This window comes from Esox lucius, chromosome 16, assembly GCF_011004845.1.
Source record: "Esox lucius isolate fEsoLuc1 chromosome 16, fEsoLuc1.pri, whole genome shotgun sequence".
Classification (NCBI taxonomy): Eukaryota; Metazoa; Chordata; class Actinopteri; order Esociformes; family Esocidae; genus Esox; species Esox lucius.
This window is the reverse complement of record NC_047584.1, coordinates 21,707,993-21,727,242: the sequence shown is the minus strand read 5'-3', so window position 1 is coordinate 21,727,242 and position 19,250 is coordinate 21,707,993. Positions and strand designations below refer to the sequence as shown.

The following is a 19,250-nucleotide window of genomic DNA, read 5'->3' as shown; positions in this document are numbered from 1 at the left end:
CATCATCAATTAACTGTTCTTGTGGGGAAGTTGCGCAACTATTTGGTATCTTATAATACTGCATATAGATATATACAGTGGGGAAAACAAGTATTTGATACACTGCCGATTTTGCAGGTTTTCCTTCTTACAAAGCATGTAGAGGTCTGTAATTTTTATCATAAGTACACTTCAACTGTGAGACAATCGAAATATAAAATCCAGAAAATCACATTGTATGATTTTTAAATAATTAATGTACATTTTATTGCATGACATAAATATTTAATCACCTATCAACCAGTAAGAATTCCGGCTCTCACAGACCTGTTAGTTTTTCTTTAAGAAGTCCACTCAATCAAACAGACTCCAACCTCTCCACACTGGCCAAGACCTGTGAGCTGTGTAAGGACATCAGGGATTAAATTGTTGACCTGCACAAGGCTGGGATGGGCTACAGGACAATAGGCAAGCAGCTTGGTGAGAAGGCAACAACTGTTGGCGCAATTATTAGAAAATGGAAGAAGTTCAAGATGACGGTCAATCTCCCTTGGTCTGGGGCTCCATGCAAGATCTCACCTCTTGGGGCATCAATGATCATGAGGAAGATGAGGGATCAGCCCAGAACTACACGGCAGGACCTGGTCAATGACCTGAAGAGAGCTGGGGCCACAGTCTCAAAGAAAACCATTTGTAACACAATAAGCCGTCATGGATTAAAATCCTGCAGCGCACACAAGGTCCCCCTGCTCAAGCCAGCACAAGCCCAGGCCCGTCTGAAGTTTGCCAATGACCATCTGGATGATCCAGAGGAGGAATGGGAGAAGGTCATGTGGTCTGATGAGACAAAAATAGAGCATTTTGGTCTAAACTCCACTCGCCGTGTTTGGAGAAAGAAGAAGGATGAGTACAACCCCAAGAACACCATCAAAACCGTGAAGCATAGAGGTGGAAACATCATTCTTTGGGGATGCTTTTCTGCAAAGGGGACAGGACGACTGCACCGTATTGAGGGAAGGATGGATGGGGCCATGTATCGCGAGATCTTGGCCAACAACCTCCACTCCTCAGTAAGAGCATTGAAGATGGGTCGTCGCTGGGTCTTCCAGCATGACAACGACCCGAAACACACAGCCAGGGGAACTAAGGAGTGGCTCCATAAGAAGCATCTCAAGGTCCTGGAGTGGCCTAGCCAGTCTCCAGACCTGAACCCAATAGAACATCTTTGGAGGGAGCTGAAAGTCCATATTGCCTGAAGGATCTGGAGATGGTCTGTATGGAGGAGTGGGCCACAATCCCTGTTGCAGTGTGTGCAAACCTGGTGAAGAACTACAGGAAACGTATGATCTCTGTACATGCAAACAAAGGTTTCTGTACCAAATATTAAGTTCTGCTTTTCTGATGTATCAAATACTTAAATCATGCAATAAATTGCAAATTAATTACTTAAAAATCATACAATGAGATTTTCTGGATTTTTGTTTTAGATTCCAACACACATAGTTGAAGAGTACTTATGATAAAAGACTTCTACATGCTTTGTAAGTGGGAAAACCTGCAGTGTATCAAATACTTGTTCTCCCCACTGTATATACAGTACCAGCCAAACCTTTGACTGGTACTGTATATACTGTGTGTGTGTATATATATATATATAAATATATACATATACGGGTGCTGGTCATAAAATTAGAATATCATCAAAAAGTTGATTTATTTCAGTAATTCCATTCAAAAAGTGAAACAAATTATATTAATTCATTACTCACAGACTGATATATTTCAAATGTTTATTTCTTTTAATTGTGATGATTATAAATTACAACTAATGAAAATCCCAAATTCAGTATCTCTGAAAATTCGAATATTACATAAGACCAATACAAAAAAAATATTTTTAGAAATGTTGGCCAACTGAAAAATATGAACATGAAAAGTATGAGCATGTACAGCACTCAATACTTAGTTGGGGCTCCTTTTGCCTGAATTACTGCAGCAATGCGGCGTGGCCTGATAGTGACCTTCAGCTCTTCTGGATTGTTGGGTCTGGTGTATCGCATCTTCCTCTTCACATACCCCATAGATTTTCTATAGGGTTAAGGTCAGGTGAGTTTGCTGGCCAATTAAGAACAGGGATACCATGGTACTTAAACCAGGTACTGGTAGCTTTTTGCACAGTGTGCAGGTGCCAAGTCCTGTTGGAAAATGAAATCTGCATCTCCAATTGGTCAGCAGCAGGAAGCATGAAGTGCTCTAAAACTTCCTGGTAGACGGCTGTGTTGACCCTGGACCTCAGAAAACACAGTGGACCAACACCAACAGATGACATGGCACCCCAAACCATCACTGACTGTGGAAACTTTACACTGGACTTCAAGCAACGTGGATTCTATGCCTCTCCTCTCTTCTTCCAGACTCTGGGACCTTGATTTCCAAAGGAAATGCAAAATGTACTTTCATCAGAAAACATAACTCAGCAGTAGTCCAGTCCTTTTTGTCTTTAGCCCAGGCGAGACGCTTCTGACGCTTTGTCTTGTTCAAGAGTGGCTTGACACAAAGAATGCAACAGCTGAAACCCATGTCTTGCATACGTCTGTGCGTGGTGGTTCTTGAAGCACTGACTCCAGCTGCAGTCCACTCTTTGTGAATCTCCCCCACATTTTTGAATGAGTTTTGTTTCACAATCCTCTCCAGTGTGCAGTTATCCCTATTGCTTGTACACTTTTTTCTACCACATCTTTTCCTACCCTTCGCCTCTCTATTAATGTGCTTGGACACAGAGCTCTGTGAACAGCCAGCCTCTTTAGCTATGACCTTTTCAATCAAATCAATGAAATGTATTTATAAAGCTCTTTTTACAACAGCAGTCACAAAGTGCTTTACAGAGACAAGTGCTTTGTGTCTTGCCCTCCTTGTGCAAGATGTCAATGGTCGTCTTTTGGACAGCTGTCAAGACAGCAGTCTTCCCCATGATTGTGTTGCCTACAGAACTAGACTGAGAGACCATTTAGAGGCCTTTGCAGGTGTTTTGGGTTGATTAGCTGATTAGAGTGTGGCACCAGGTGTCTTCAATATTGAACCTTTTCACAAAATTCTAATTTTCTGAGATACTGAATTTGGGTTTTTCATTAGTTGTCACTTATAATCAACAAAATTAAAATAAATAAACACTTGAAATATATCAGTCTGTGTGGAATGAATGTATCCATTATACAAGTTTCACTTTTTGAATGGAATTACTGAAATAAAACAACTTTTTGATGATATTCAAATTTTATGACCAGCACCTGTATATATATATATATATATACACACATACATACAGTACACACTGTATATTAATATTATTTTCTATTTCTTTTAAATGCATAATTTTTTTCCTTAACTCATATTCATTCAGGTTTTGTTTTTATTTTCTGGGAGATGGGATAGCCATTCACTGCTACTGCTTCAGATTTATCTGTAATACTTTTTAATTTGTAATGATTGCAGCTTTTATACTGCCAGAGAACTTCAGTGAAGGGATGTGTGTGTAAAGTACCTGTATGTTTTCCCTGCATTTCCAAATGTTACTTCCAAAATGTCATCCTATTCCCCATACTGTATACTATAGTAGATGGTACAGTTTAGGATGTTACAGGTATTTCTCTGACAACTGTAGTGGCAGTCAACCAAGCAACTGGTAGTCTGGCACCTCTCTCTCTGTGGAGCAGCATGTACTGTGGTCCCTCATCTCCCAGAGAGGTTCAATAGAGACATTAAACAGGACACATAATTATACTTCTCTATATTTAAGTCTGTGGTTTCCTCTTTCATGTCCTCCACAACTCTCTACTGTGGATGTCTTAGACTGGGAGCCAATTCAAAACGTTTCATACATTTTTGCATTGCTTCAGTTTAAGCGTTCTGCTGAGCCTTTGAGGTGGTGAAACAGTCTTAGGAGCTCTTTAGTAGCTTGACTCTGATACTGGTTGACAAGTGGTTGCGAAGCCCCATGGGCGATGCAAATCGGCCAGCATTGCTTGTGGAGGTGGGAGACATTGTCTGAGCTTTCTGGGTCTCATCACATTGTGGTGCCTCCTTGATTAGAAGAGCAGTCTGGGAGAAAACGAAACAGAATGGAACGAATGCCTAGGAGGCATTGCCATTGTCTTCAAATCTCTCAAAATCATTAGAAGTAGAGGTTGTGAGTAGAGGCCATAGATACGAGTGAATATGACAGAATATTGAAAGGGTAAAAGAGGGTAAAAATCTAATAACATGTCTTTTTTTATGATTTCCTCTCAAGGCCTTTGAAACCAGCAAATTTCTGTTGCAGCTAGAATTCCCTCATAGTAGACATTAATGCAGTATATTTCTATAGTATTGTAACCTATATAGGGCTAATTAACTTTGACAAAGTGTTTTGTATTTCTTACAAAATAGGACTCTTGGCTATGTCTTTGATTGGATTGAGTGGGGGATATATTTCAGCCCTGTTGTATGTGTGGGAAAGTGTTGTGTTTCAGTCAGATTTCAGTAAATTTGTCAATGTCTAACACTGTCTTTTTATTTCTCTGCCCCCTCAATCTTCTTCTCCCTTCACTGCCATCTCTTTCCCTCTCCCCTCTGTCTTTTCTTTCCTCTGTTGTCTTCTCTTCCCTTTATTTTTCTCTCCATGTCTCTCTCTCTCTCCTACATTTTTCCCCTTTCTGTCCCTCTTTCTCCCCTCTTCTCTCCTCTCTACAGGAGGTGTGCCAGAAGGTCGTCGGCCCCTCAGTGTTGCCAGACAGTCTCGTGACAGAGCCTCAGTAAGTACAGCACACCGCATCGAAGAACGATGTGACCTTTTAACTATACATAACGTTAATCTTTTTCATTAGCTTGACAAAATACAGTGAACTGTTCAGTGTTCAGCATTGCATTCTGCCGCAACTCCGTTTGAAATGGTAAACCAGTTCAGGTTGTAGCATTGGTCAAGTCAATGTATGTCTTAGGCAGCCTGTTGAAAAGTAGTGCACTATAACGAATAGGGTGTAGTTGGAGACTCAGCTGTAATCATCATTCAGTGACATTTATTCAGCATCTGTGGTCGTGACTCCCAGTCACTCCTCCACATAATAACAGTAATTCCTGCCTGACACATCTCCCTGGACTATTCTGTTAGGTATTGCTGCCTGGGATTCTCTGCCCACACTAGCTTCCAACACACACATACAGACACACAAACTGTGTGTCCTTCCAGGACTGTTATATCGTGCAACAGAACCCAGAGGAAATTGACAATATGTGTTCACATCTTTGTACTGGCTGAGGAAATTATGATCAGTACATAATTATATCCATTTCATGATTTTTTTTAAATGTTTTTTTTACCTATGGTTTGGTTTGCACACTGTCTGTTTCTTATCCCACTCACATCTCACCTCATTTCCCCCATTCCTCCCCGTCTCTCCTCCATCTCTCCTCCATTCCTCCCCATCTCTCCTCCATCTCTCCCATCTCTCCTCCATTCCTCCCCATTTCTCCTCGATCTTTCCCCATCTCTCCTCCATCTTTCCCAATCTCTCCTCCATCTCTCTCCCATCTCTCCTCCATTTCTCCCCATCTCTCCTCCATCTTTCCCCATCTCTCCTCCATCTCTCTCCCATCTCTCCTCCATTTCTCCCCATCTCTCCTCCATCTTTCCCCATCTCTCCTCCATTCCTCCCCATCTCTCCTTCATCTCTCTCCCATCTCTCCTTCATTCCTCCCCATCTTTCCTCCATCTCTCCCTACCTTTCTTCCCTGTCTCTCGCTCATCTATCACTATGTATCTACCACGTATTCCCAATCTCTCTCCCATCTGTCTCCTATCTGTCCCTATGTATCTTCCATGGCTCCCCCATCCCTCCCCAATGCCTCTCCTCAATTTCTCCCATTTTCTCCCCCTCATTGATTCATCTGTCTTTCACTCAGTCAGCACCGCTAACAAAGATCCCCACCTGTAAAATTCGAACAGCCATCTTCCTGCCCCCCCGCCCTAACTCGTCCTGCTCCTCCCACACTAAAAACAACTCGCTGGTGGAGGCGGAGTTTGATAGGCCCCGCCCATCATCGGCCGGGCCTCCTGACTCGCACTCACTACACACACTAATAGGCAAGGTAAGGTTAGCGTACGGCCCTAAAATGATCAACTGATCCCACATCTGTAAATGAATACCTCAAGTAAAGCTAACTCAATGCACGTCTGTGGGTGCTGTACTAAATCAAACATTTGTGTGTCTGCCTGGCTGCTTGTGTGTGTTTGTGTGTCTGCCTACATGTTCGCGTGTGACAGGACGGTGGTTCTCAAAGCCCAAAACGGTCATCCCTGCCTCGGCCGGCCTCTATCCCGCGGCCTGCTTCAATCCTGAGCCGACGTACTCACCACCTCCCACCCGACCAAGAGGAGAGCTCCACATCTATTACCAGTTCTGGCTCCACCGCCCCACGCAGGCCAATGTGTAGGTCACCCCTGACTCTATAATTCCATCGCCCTGATACATCTTTCTATCTCTTTCTCACCGTGCCCCTTTTATTCTCAGTGCTGATTAATTTCTTTCTCCAGCCTTCAGTACAGACGTCAGGGCAGAGCATAGGACAGGACGCGCCCCTAGTTGGACAGGTAGAAAGGAACTCTCAACCTCGTCCCTTGGTCATCCTTTCAGTCCCTCTTGTCTCGACGGTTTCACATCCTGTGTGTCCCTTGGTCTTACCCATCACATGTTGCCTCACACGGTCTTACCCATCACATGTTGCCTCACGCGGTCTTACCGTCTCATGTTGTCTCACACGGTCTTACCCATCTTATGTTGTCTCACACGGTCTTACCATCTCATGTTGTCTCACACGGTCTTACCATCTCATGTTGCCTCTCACGGTCTTACCCATCTCATGTTGCCTCACACAGTCTTACCATCTCATGTTGCCTCACACGGTCTAACCCATCTCATATTCTCTTACTTGGTCTTGCCTAGTCTAGATGTGTCTCACATGGTCTCAGTAAATCTCATCCACTTGATCTCAGTGTCTGTGTGTTCAAAATTACATCCCTACTAAGAGATGACAATTTGGAGTTTAGGCCTCATTAACCTCTTTTGTTGTATTAACTTTACTGTATAATGTCATATGTGTTTGTTTTGAATCACTCTGACATGAACCCCTGTCTGTTTGTGCAGTCTTGTCATCTCAAGGACCATAGACTTAATACAGCCTAATAAGATCTGGAACCAAGCTAGAGGAATGCAGAAAGATGCCTAAACTCTGAATGACCTGTGAACCCTGTGCAACCTGTGAGTAACTTTTACAACTGCCCAACACACCCAGGCACCCAGTCCATGCGTTCCCGTTCGCTGTGCAGTGGCCCCACCACACCCAGAACCCCAGGATCAACAGCCATCACCCCGGGTACCCCGCCCAGCTACAGCTACTCCTGCCGCACCCCTGGCACCCCCCGGACCCCGGGCACACCACGCTCCCTCAGCCTGCTGCAGGAGAAGAAGGTATTGTCTCCCTTGTCCCAGATCCAGTCCCCAGTGTGGTGAATTACCTTTGGCCAGGGTGGGCATGAATAAAGACGGGCCTAAGAAACATCTTTAGTTATACAATATCATTTGCGTACCTAGTATGTGGTTTCTGTACAATGTGGAAACAGTTACTGTCAAAGCAGAGTGTCAACTACTGTCTATGTTTTGCATAAGTCAAATATTTGATTTAATTATTACACTCTTTTTATTCAGGAAATGACATTAAGAATAGCCAAAAGCAATTTTTCCATTTTCCATTTAAAATCCCATATCAATCATTCCAGGTGGCCCTGATCCGCACCCCTCCCAAGTCCCCTGCCACCACTCCCAAACAGCTCCGTGTCCTTAACCAGCCCCTGCCAGACCTCAAGAACGTCAAGTCCAAGATCGGCTCCACAGACAACATCAAGTACCAGCCCAAGGGGGGACAGGTTAGTGCTCCTCCGCTGGGCTCCTCCACCTCCTCCTCTCTATTCAACCTCCATTCTAATTCCTCCCTATGCTATGTTGCTGCCTTCGTTTATTTATTTATTTATTTATTTTTTACCTCTGTCTTGTTCTATTGCTCTGATTGATTTCCCTCTTGGTTATCTTACTGAGGCTTTCCAGCCTGTCCAATTCCTCCTCAGTCCTGTCCTTTCTCTCCTTCATCCCTCCCCCTCGCGTCCTCTCCCTTTCTTCGTGTCTCTCTCCACGTTCATAGGCTGTTGCTACATGGTTGCTGTTTCTATGGTCTCCCTCGTTCTGTCTGTCTGGTCACTGTTTGCTGCGTCGTGGTTTTAAAAGGAAGGAAGTAAGAAAGACATTTCCTTTTGAGCTTTTCTTGTGGGAGATACCGGAAATGAACTTTGCTCTTGGGAAATCATCACAGTGTGAATCTTACTGTTTGTCGGGATTTCTCTGTAGCTCACCATCGTTGTTAGACAGTAGTCTGGAAGACCTCTCAGACAGGCACAGTCCAACCCAGACTACCACCCCTGGGTAGTCTCTTTCCACCACTGTTGGCATATTACGCTCATCCACTGGGTGCCTGGCTGGCTACTATTGTCTCTAACGGGGTTTCCAATGGAAAGTGACAACATGACTCCCAGTCAGTGATAGAAAGTGACAATATAAGCCTGTAACCCGGGACGACTGTCTGGGCGTGGGGTCGTTTCGGCTGCCATGCTGCCATTGTCCCAACCTCTCGATGGCTGCGTCCTAAACAGCTCGCTATTCACTGTGTAGTGCACTAGAGTACGTCTTTATCGGAGACTATGGACCTTAGTGAAAAGAACTGGACTAGAGAGGGAACAGGGTGCCGTCAGGGCTGCTCAGAGTGCCTGATTCTAACACTCTGATTCTAACAGACTTTTTCATAACTCCTTTGAGGCAATGGTGTTCCTTTCTGCTTAAAATAATATGAGGATGGAGAGGGGGAGAGAGAGAGGGGGAGAGAGGGAGAGAGAGAGAGAGAGAGGGAGAGATATCTGTAACGGCATCTTGGCTACCTGAAACAGGGCATTTTGGCTACCAACAGGGCATCTTGGCTACCTATAGGGCATCTTGGCTACATTGGTAGGGCATCTTGGCTACATTGGTATGGCATCTTGGCTACATTGGTATGGCATCTTGGCTACTCAATAGGGCATCTCGGCTAATATTTATAGGAACTCTTTGCACTCTGGACCTAGAAATATTTCTCATTCATGTCAATCGGCCATTGCAGCTTTATAAGAAAAAATACACATATGACCAAAAATTATTCCTTGTAAGATTACATATCTCTCCTGTCTATTTGTAATGATGCCCTGTAAACTACAAACCATTAAAACAAAAAATCTGTAATACAATAAAACAAATTATTGACTCTATTAACCTAACCCTAATTCGCAAAACTAAATTGATGTTAATAGATATTTTCGAACATTCTATGAGATGGAATTTGAAGTGGAGAGGAAAAAAAACATACCTTCATTGCTGTTAGAACCATGTCTTATCATTCCAATAGGGCCATTACCATAAATAACCCTGACTACAAAAAACAGGCAATGCTGCAAAAATAACAATTGGCAACATTTGGAAGTAATGGCAAAGGTAGCTTACCTTTAACCTGTTCAATATCCAAGATAATGTAACAAATCTACAAATTTGTTATATGGGAGTATAAAATCCAGCAACATCACACTAATATCTATAGGTTGGAACCAGATCAGACAATATTACGGAGGAATTATTTAGTTATAGATCCTGAAAATGTACCCTCAAAGCATTCAATTCATCCTTATGGAACGACCCCTTACCTCTGTGTAAAATATGAAAGCTTGGGAGTTGAGACTATTGCTTAGAATATGTCACCTGGAAACTAGTCTTGAAGGAGTTGCTGATGTAGCTTGGCTGTATCTTTATCTAAGGCCAAGATATGGTCAGAAATCTACAAAAGTATTATTATTTACCAATTTATTTTTGTGACTGCACTAAACATGCATCTTGAGTTTATTGTATAGATAAAACTGTGTAGTTGACAATTTAAAAGTTCCAGAATGTTACCTATTGTTATTTTGGTATGGTTGCATGTTTAGTGCGGTCTCAGCTAGTGAACATTGTATATATATCTTGATAACTATTTAATGACATTTTAGCTTAGGCACTTAGGCACCCATTTCTTCAGACCTAGCCCACTGTTGACATATCCAAAGCACCAGTCTCAACTGCCCTACAATACTGAGAGAGAGAGAGAGAGAGAGTATTCGCTGTCTCAGAAGCTTTAAGTTAAGACAAATTCCTGCCTAGAATTGATTTATGTAAACCCTAAAGTTTTAATCTCCTTACATGCTCTGGTGCAGACTCCTGGATTTGTTCAACCACATTTTCTATGAATAACCTTGTTTGTCTTCTTGTCCAGGTAACAAAGAAAGGTCTTTAGAGTTTTTAGAAGACCAGTTTCTGCTTCTCTTTCAGTTCACCTTGTACCACTGGTCTACATTTTAAACTTGAAAGGGACCTTGAAACCCTTGAAACAACAACACTGGCTGTTTGCTTGCTGCTGTCTGCTGATTCGTTCACCATTCGCAATGTGTCACTTTTTTGTGTGGTTGTCTCTGAGTGGCCATTCTTGCTGACCATTCACTCCCCCATCCATTACAGAAAGTCATTACTCTGGCTAGAGCAGAGTAGCCCACCCCTTTCATAACCCTGCTGCTGGAGGGGATTAGACCTCCTGTCTGTCAAACTGCCTCCTCATCCTGACTTCAGCAGACTCCTACATGTGTAGGCACTCCTGGCAGTGGCCTGAGTACTGCTCCTTTTCTGTTCTAACTGATCCTTAGTTAGCGAGGATCAGTTACTTAGCAACCATCCATGGGCCAAGGTCTAAATTAAGTCTGTGATTATTCAGTGATTAGAGTAAAATAATGAAATCCAGCGGTGGAGATGGCTTTTGGGTTGCTTTTGAAATGTTCCTGCTGTAGACTCGCCAGCAGACCCTGGTACATATACACAGCCCTGTAGCGTACAACCTAAACCTCAGACCTACCTGCAATGAGTAGTAGACTTGGCATGTATCCCAAATGGTACCCTGTTCCATACATAGTAAACTAGTTTTGACCAGAAACTACAGTTTATAGAAAACAGGGTGTCATTTAGGATGCAGACTTATAGTATCCCAGTGACAGAAAAGTGTCTCCACCCCTAGCTGTTAGAAGAATAATGTGTGTGCTTTTCTAACAGCAGCACAGAGGCAGAAGCAGGGGCCAAACAGCCAAGCCAACAGAGGCCAGACGCAACCCCTCGTGGATATGGAGGTCTCTCCTGCGCGTGGTCTCTCTCACCTTATATCTGTCTGCTGCACACAGTGTGACGTGGGTTCCCATGCCAGCCAAAGACCCACTGGTATACAGGACCTCTATCTACCAAGAGCCCCTTTCTCACTCGCACTACACTGCCAGTTAGAGACCCACTGGTATACAGGACCTCTATCTACCATGTGCCCCTTATTCCCTCACATAACACTACGAGCAAGAGACCCAATGTATTTATATATTAATCATCAATCCCCCAGGATCCCTTTAATTCTGACACAGTGTTATAAATAAGAGACAAAACAAGCACCTGCATCCTCTGGTAGGAACAGGGAGGCATGTCCCATATTACTTAATATCAGTAGTCATGAGACCAAAATGGATTTAAGTTCATCTTCAAAGTTTGAGGCATTTCTTTCCTAACCCCTGTCTACATGTAATGCTTTGTGCTGTATTCACTAACATATCACCACTATGAAGACATGTACCATCTACCACATCTCCATTGACCGCTTATCATTAATGGTTTTGGTTTTGTCCAACATACCGTATCTGTCCTCTTAATGCCGTGCCTATACATTCCTTCCATAGTGTACAATAAGCAAAGCATCCATCTTCATCCTCATTTAAAGAGCCACATTATATCTCTGTATTTTCTCTAGATTCAGATTTTAAACAAGAAGCTGGACTTCAGTCACGTAAAGTCAAAATGTGGATCCAAGGATAACATGAAGCATTCTCCTCGTGGAGGCCATGTATGTACCCATACCTACCGTCCTGTTCCCTCCCTTGTCTCTCTGGCCCACTGGGCTTCATGCTTAGGTTCAACAACTGGTACAGTTGATAAATGACTAGAGCTTTGGGCCCCCACCCCACGACAGTTGTGCCAAATGACAAACCCATGAAAGCTTTGTTGTACATCACAGCCATTCATAACGCTTAGTGCCTCAGGTGAACAAGCCGAGTGCGTTAAGGACTAAGCTTCCCTTTCTCTACTGGGAGGTGAGAGGAGTGTCTCCCCCTCTAGCAAATGCCCTCACGGGGGGCCAACCCCACCCGCCAGTCACGGTTTATATGACAGGGGGGCGTGAAGGGGGACTGGGCAAAATCATGATAAAGCCAGGTTGTCCCCATAAACATGTATTAAGCCTGTGTATGACTGGAACCCTGTTTCCACCTTCCCTTTGGGCCAAGCCACTAGACCTAAGTCAGCCTGTATGCAAATCACACATTTCAAAATCTGGTCCTCAGTACCGCAGATAGCTCAGAGATGTATTTTACAGAACACATCTCAACACATCCCCACAACACTGTGGGTGAAGACCACTCCTTATTTATTCCCTGGGAAGTAAGCTGTGGAATGGACTTCCTTTTGTCGTGGGCCTCGGAATCAAATCTAGTTGTTCCAAGCTTCGTCTTTCTAGTTAGATATAGTTACCGGTTAATAGTTCCTCTGAGATATGCAAAGATAAACAATACACCAATCACTAAATCCCTTTGCTTAGTATGTTGCCCTTTGTGGTTCTGCATGATGATCAAAACTGTAGTGTCCTCTTCTTTTTTGTCATTCTGTTGTACTCTATACACACTCCAGTGATGAATGTGTATATATTCACATGCAACAATGAAAGTGTTGATGGGGCATCATCAATACCTGTGTGTCTATCTTCCATGCAGAATCCATTTACTTGAGTTCAGAATCAAACAGCCATTTGTACCATACTGTAAGTGTAATGAGATGAGAGGCCAACGTAGAGAAGTGGTAAACCTCCGAGGACTGTGGTCAGTATACCACAGCTAAGGGCTTGCGCTCCATGTTGCGTTGTGCTTACCAGCAGTCTTTCAATGTGGTATATTTGCCATATACCATGCCCCCTTGTGTCTTACTAGTTAGGTACAGTATTTCAGGGATGTATGTTTCTATTTTTGTGAGAGAAATGTTTTGGTTTCTACTTGTTGTGAGTCTCCAGCTGTAACATCCAACCAGAGGACCTGTGTCTGTCTCTTCTTCCTCTGTACTTTGCCTTTCTGCTTGACTCTTTCTTTTTTCTTCTCTCTCTTGCATCCATCTCTCCACTTCAGTGCTAAATGCTGCACATTTCCTTCAGATTATTTTCCCCAGGCGGTGCATGTGTGGCTTTGTACAGTTTGTAAATGTTATGCAATTTGTCAATTTATGCCACCCTATAATGAACTCCCTGATCATGTATGCCACAACCAGGATTTGAATTCCTGGCTAACATGAACCAGTTGTACAATGAAGCCACGACCACACAGTGGTGGCTGATATGTTATAACTAAGGAGCATGGTGTCTGGAAGATGTTTCCTCTGTAGAGCATTAAGGAGACCTAGGTCTGATATCTGTACTAATAAGTGTTCTTAGAAGAAAAACGTAATATTTTATCATTTAGGATTGACTTAATTGAAATGGTGCTAACGTCTTGTTCTTTATGGTGCGGTAGCTCTTTCTCTTACACACATTCTTCCTTCACAACAAAATTATAACATAGTACAATGACAATGGACGCTAATCTCCAGTAAGCAGGTTTCTTGATCTTGATTGATCTTCCTCCTTTATTTCTTGAGATTTGTCAGAGTATTTGTGGAAAGGGTCTTATTTCCTCTCATAACCAGTAGTCCTTATGTTTCCTTCTCACACGGTAGTCGTTATGTCTGTTTCCTTCTCACACGGTAGTCGTTATGTCTGTTTCCTTCTCACACGGTAGTCGTTATGTCTCTCTTTCCTTCTCACACGGTAGTCGTTATGTCTGTTTCCTTCTCACATGGTAGTCGTTATGTCTGTTTCCTTCTCACATGGTAGTCGTTATGTCTGTTTCCTTCTCACACGGTAGTCGTTATGTCTGTTTCCTTCTCACACGGTAGTCGTTATGTCTGTTTCCTTCTCACATGGTAGTCGTTATGTCTCTGTTTCCTTCTCACACGGTGGTCGTTATGTCTGTTTCCTTCTCACACGGTAGTCGTTATGTCTGTTTCCTTCTCACACGGTAGTCGTTATGTCTCTCTTTCCTTCTCACACGGTAGTTGTTATGTCTGTTTCCTCCTCACATGGTAGTGGTTGTGACTGTTTCCTCCTCACATGGTAGTGGTTGTGACTGTTTCCTCCTGACATGGTAAGGGTTATGTCTACTGATCAGCTGTGTATAGAACAACTCCATAACCTGTTCTATGACTATGCCCCTGGCAAATATTCAGTATGTGCACGTAAACTGTTTTATTCAGTGTCAATTTTGACCAATAAAGCTAGAAGTGAAACTGATCTTTACCAGTCCTGACCATGGTTGGGTTTTCTGTCATAACATACAACAGCGCTTTGCCACAGACTAGATCAATGGTTATCAAAACTGTCAAATTTTTGCTGTGTCCCTGAACAAGCTAATCTAAATTTACTTAATTAGGGGAGTGAGAATTTGTTTTCAAATTAATGGGTTTATGTGCAACTGATGCTTACTTGAAACTTTATAGGAGACATTGTACTAGATGTTAGCAAATGTTTGACATGGCTATTAATGCGGAATACAATAAGGTAACCCAACTCAAGAGTATAATACACTCCAACTCAACTGTAACCAACATCACTTTCATTCCGTTCACTGGGTTGGTCAAGCCTTTTTCTTCAGCAGATAAACCGGATGGAACTGTCTTTGTATGGAGTCTCTGTTTGCTTGACCCTGTCTCCTGGTGTAATGGTCATGGAGATAAACCAGGTACCTCTGACCAGCTGTGCTCCTACAGGTGCAGATCCAGACCAAGAAGATTGACCTGAGTCACGTGACCTCCAAATGTGGCTCCCTGGACAATATCCGCCACCGGCCAGGTAAACAAGCTGTCCAGATCCTTCACCTTCTGGCAATAAAGTTGATCTTATCTACCCGGGTCACCCAACATTGGCAGATTTATGGAGCTGAATTTGTGTTCAAATGCCAAATTAACCATACTGGGCTTCTATATGAACTACTTTTCATATAGTCAGAAAGTGTATTTGGATGGGTCCCAAGTGGCACAATTGTCCATATATAGTCCACTAGTTTTGACTAGATACCTAGGTATGTGCTCTGGTCAAATGCAGTGCACTGTCGGATATAGGGTGTCACTTGGGATATAAAAACAGTAGAATATTTGCTGTCCGATGCAAGACAATCCACCCTACTGCTTTGAGGGAGTGGTGACTGACTGCTCCGTCAGAGATCTACAGCGACATCTCATGGTCATACTGGTTATCAGCTTCTGTTCGCACTGTACAATCACCCTGACCCCATCCCAATGAACTCAAAAAGCTAAGGATGGATTTATGAAGCACCCTTTCAAAGACATTTTCAAATGATATCCCTTATAGGATTGGATGCCGCAAAGCCTCGCAGTAGTCATTGCGTCAGCTATTAATGGCTCCCTGCCGTCTGTCTGTCTTTTCACTAGTATGACAAATTATTGATCATAGAGTGTACTGATCTGTTGGAAATGTAAGGGGATTTTGCTCTTCACTTGTAGGTTAATACCCCTGTTGAAGTATCTTCATTCCTCACTTCAGCCAGTCTCTTCATCTTTCTATCGTCTGCCCCCCTCCACCACTTTCTCTTACTCCACTCCACTAGGAGGAGGTAACGTGCGCATAGAGAGTGTAAAGCTGGACTTCAAAGACAAGGCCCAGCCCAAGGTGGGTTCCCTGGATAATGCACATCACACCCCTGGTGGAGGCCACATCATGGTAAGTCTCCTCCCACTGAAACCTCATCACAGCCACGATTGGTTGCTTCCCAGATGGCACCCTGTTCTTTTGAAAGAGCCTTGGTGAATAGTAGTCCTCTGTAATAGGAATAAGGTGCCATTTGGCCTGCAACCCTGATCAGTCGGACATCAGTCTCAGTCTCCTCCAAGGTTAGCAGCCCTCCAACCGTCCTCCAGATTGTGGTCTGCGTGTGTTTTCCCGCCTGTGGGCATACCTCCACAGTGTCTTACAACTTACTTCTCTGTAGATCGAGAGCCATAAGCTGTTGTTCCGTGACACGGCCAAGGCCCGGGTGGACCACGGAGCAGAGATCATTGTGACCCACTCTCCGGGAACGGCCATGTCAGGGACGGTGTCCCCACAGCGCCACAGCCACCTGTCCTCCTCAGGCAGCATCAACCTGCTGGAGTCTCCACAGCTAGCCACTCTGGCTGATGACGTCACTGCCGCCCTGGCCAAGCAGGGCTTGTGAGCACCACATCCCTCCAACATCCCTCCAGTCAATCCCAGCCCAGATGCTCGGTCACCACCGGACACCTCCACTGTTCCCCCCGATGCCCTATTCACAGGTCCTGGACCCTGTCCTGTGTCCTTCTACTACACCCCAGATGACCGCTCCCATGCTCCTGACACCTTCAGCTGGCCCCAAGCGGACTCCCGAACCCCGCCTCAACCCCACTCTGCCTCAACCCCACCCCAATCTTTTTTGTCAATCCCACCCTGCTCAATCCCACCCTGCCTCAGCTCCACCCTGCTCAACCCCATGCTGCCTCAACCCCAGGCTGCCTTAACCTCACCCTGCCTGAATCTCACCCTGGCTCAACCCCGCTCTGCCTCAACACTACCATGTGCAACACCACCCTGCCCCCGCTCTGCTTCAACCCCACGCTGCCTCAACCCCACGCTGCCTTAACCTCACCCTGCCTCAACACCACCATGCACAACCCCAACTCGCTTAACCCCACACTGCCTCAACCCCACCCTGGCTGTAGTCCACTTTGCCTCTGATCTCTTCCGTCTGCCTCCTGCCAGCATCTACCCAGCAGTCAATCCCAGGTACCCTCATCCCATACCATCTACTCCCCAAGTCACCTACGTCCAGATTCTCTCACCCTGCCCCAGGCTTCTGATTCCTCACCCCTACTTCTCATCAGCCCCAGCTCCAATATCCCCATCCTGCTGCCTTCTCCGACATACCACCCGATGGAGCTACCTACCCCACCCTCTGTCAACAATATGAAGATTAAACAGCAACAAGAACCCTAATCGAACAAGAGACTATTTAGGAAGCACTCTGCTCCATGTTCTGTCAAGATGTTCATTCCAAGTACCTGTGCTTATTTTTTCCTTCTTTTATTTGGTATATCAAAAAAAGCTGCGTATAGACAGATAGCTAGTATTTAAGTAGATAGTGTCCAAGCACTGACCCAAGATGTGCACAGAATAATCTGGGTATGGGCCGTGTGTAGGGTGGGCTAGTCTCTGTTAAAGACATAGGAGGAGCCTTTTCTTACACTAGGTCAGTCGGAAGTCATGTGGCCATGCCTGTGGCATCTCGCCAGCCCCTCGTTTGTTTCCGTAAAAGTGCATGGATGTATGCCAGAATCAACTCACCATACATCAAGCATCCTTGCAGCAAGTCATGCTTTTCCAACATCCAATATATAATGAATATATATAAACATATGTATAAATATACAAGCTCTTTGTCAGCAACAACATCTCTTCAAATAATAATTTTAAAATAGTGATAAGTCCTATAAGTGTAACTTATACCTGTAAGATTTGCATTATTGCAAGAACCCAATAATGGTATGATGAGCATGTATCAATTCTAGTTGCAAAAAGAGGCTATTTTCTATTTCAAATAAAATGATTTTAGAAAGTTATTTCCTGAATCATTGGATAAAAATATGAAGACAATGTTTTTGTAGATATTAATGGATTAGTATGTTATGCTTGTTGAAGTGGATTTCAGGCAACTGTGCTGGTATTGCTAAGAAATGCATCTTTCAGGCCTGCAACAGAGTAATAATCTACCATTCTTTCTAGAGGGAGTTTATGCACATCCAGCAGGCTCATGCTAAGTAAAAAGGTAATAAGCTGTGCACCATTCTTGCTAGGTCAAGGCCTTGTTGAAGATTCAAGGACACATCCCTCTATATTTCTCATTATGGAGTCTGAGGACCAGGACATTGATGGCATCTGCTATTTTCAATGTAGTCAAGAGAGTGGCACTTGAGGACATCCTTCCTGATGCCCGGGTTTGACACAAATCCCACCAGGGTAGGATAGATAGATCAACCAACAAGGTTGAATTTTCCATCCAGTTGATCGACTCTTGAGGAAAGATGAAGTTGAAAGTCTCACACACTTGAGTAAATTAATTGCAGATGATATCATTGGTGATTTCAATGCTAAAACTGCCTTTTGGCCACTAGAGGCCTCTAAACCTGTCTACAGACAAGGCGGACAATGCACTAGGCACCTCTAACCTCGATGAGATCTCTCTGGTAGCAGGCTAGTTAGCTAGATCTGGTTGTGCTCACAGAATCTGTGAACACAATCCATTCCCAAATGCTATCTAGGGATGTTGGAGAGCTGTAAGATATTTTAGTCTATATGGTTTGGTGAACAAGGCTCTCAAAGCAGGCTGAAAAAGCACTCATGAGGGCTTGCAGTTGTCTGAACTGTATTGTGGATGAAGCTATGACTATTATTATTTCAATTTAGGAAGCCGCTGCAGAACCCTTGGACTCTAATGTCCTTACTGTTCACTTCTGGATGCTTGGTTTGTTTTAATGTGAACATTTGGGGGAAGAAAGGGGGAAAATGAATAAAAAATAGATTAATAAAAATAAACAAAAAAAGCAAAATAAACAAATCATATTGCATCTGTTTGATATTGTTCCGCTATATTTTTTCTGTCGTCATTTGTGGTATTTAGCCCTTTTCCCTTCCTAATAATCCTGATGTTTGTTTGCTTCTGTGTTCTTTCTGCATCCCCTATCCCCTATCCAACCTCCACCTACAGCAACTGTAAATGGAATTAAAAGTAGATGTACGGAGTTTTTCTCCTGTTGATATGATACTGAAAACAAAATGCTCTTAACAATTCATGACAATAAAAACAACAAAAAAGACGAAAAACCCATTTGTTTGAACTTGTGATTATCATCACTGATCATTCTTATGAGATCCATACTTTATGTAAAAAAAAA

General features: G+C 43.6%; 1 protein-coding gene across 7 annotated transcripts in view; it reads left to right on the top strand.

Annotated features, from left to right (window-relative positions):
* map2 (microtubule-associated protein 2) overlaps window positions 1-19,174 on the top strand; it is an 80,245-nt gene extending 61,071 nt beyond the window's left edge. For 4 of the 7 annotated variants that reach the window (XM_034297661.1, XM_034297659.1, XM_034297658.1 and 1 more), the window contains 11 exons: window positions 4,708-4,769; window positions 5,917-6,102; window positions 6,278-6,443; window positions 6,548-6,604; window positions 7,306-7,481; window positions 7,790-7,936; window positions 11,214-11,375; window positions 11,947-12,039; window positions 15,039-15,120; window positions 15,896-16,008; window positions 16,277-19,174. In XM_034297661.1, coding sequence (XP_034153552.1) covers window positions 4,708-4,769; window positions 5,917-6,102; window positions 6,278-6,443; window positions 6,548-6,604; window positions 7,306-7,481; window positions 7,790-7,936; window positions 11,214-11,375; window positions 11,947-12,039; window positions 15,039-15,120; window positions 15,896-16,008; window positions 16,277-16,501 — 1,469 coding nt within the window. In that variant the 3' untranslated portion in view covers window positions 16,502-19,174. The remainder of the gene's footprint in view (window positions 1-4,707; window positions 4,770-5,916; window positions 6,103-6,277; window positions 6,444-6,547; window positions 6,605-7,305; window positions 7,482-7,789; window positions 7,937-11,213; window positions 11,376-11,946; window positions 12,040-15,038; window positions 15,121-15,895; window positions 16,009-16,276) is intronic. The other 3 variants (XM_029113498.2, XM_029113503.2, XM_034297662.1) reach the window with 3 other exon arrangements.
* Window positions 19,175-19,250: the final 76 nt, after the last annotated feature.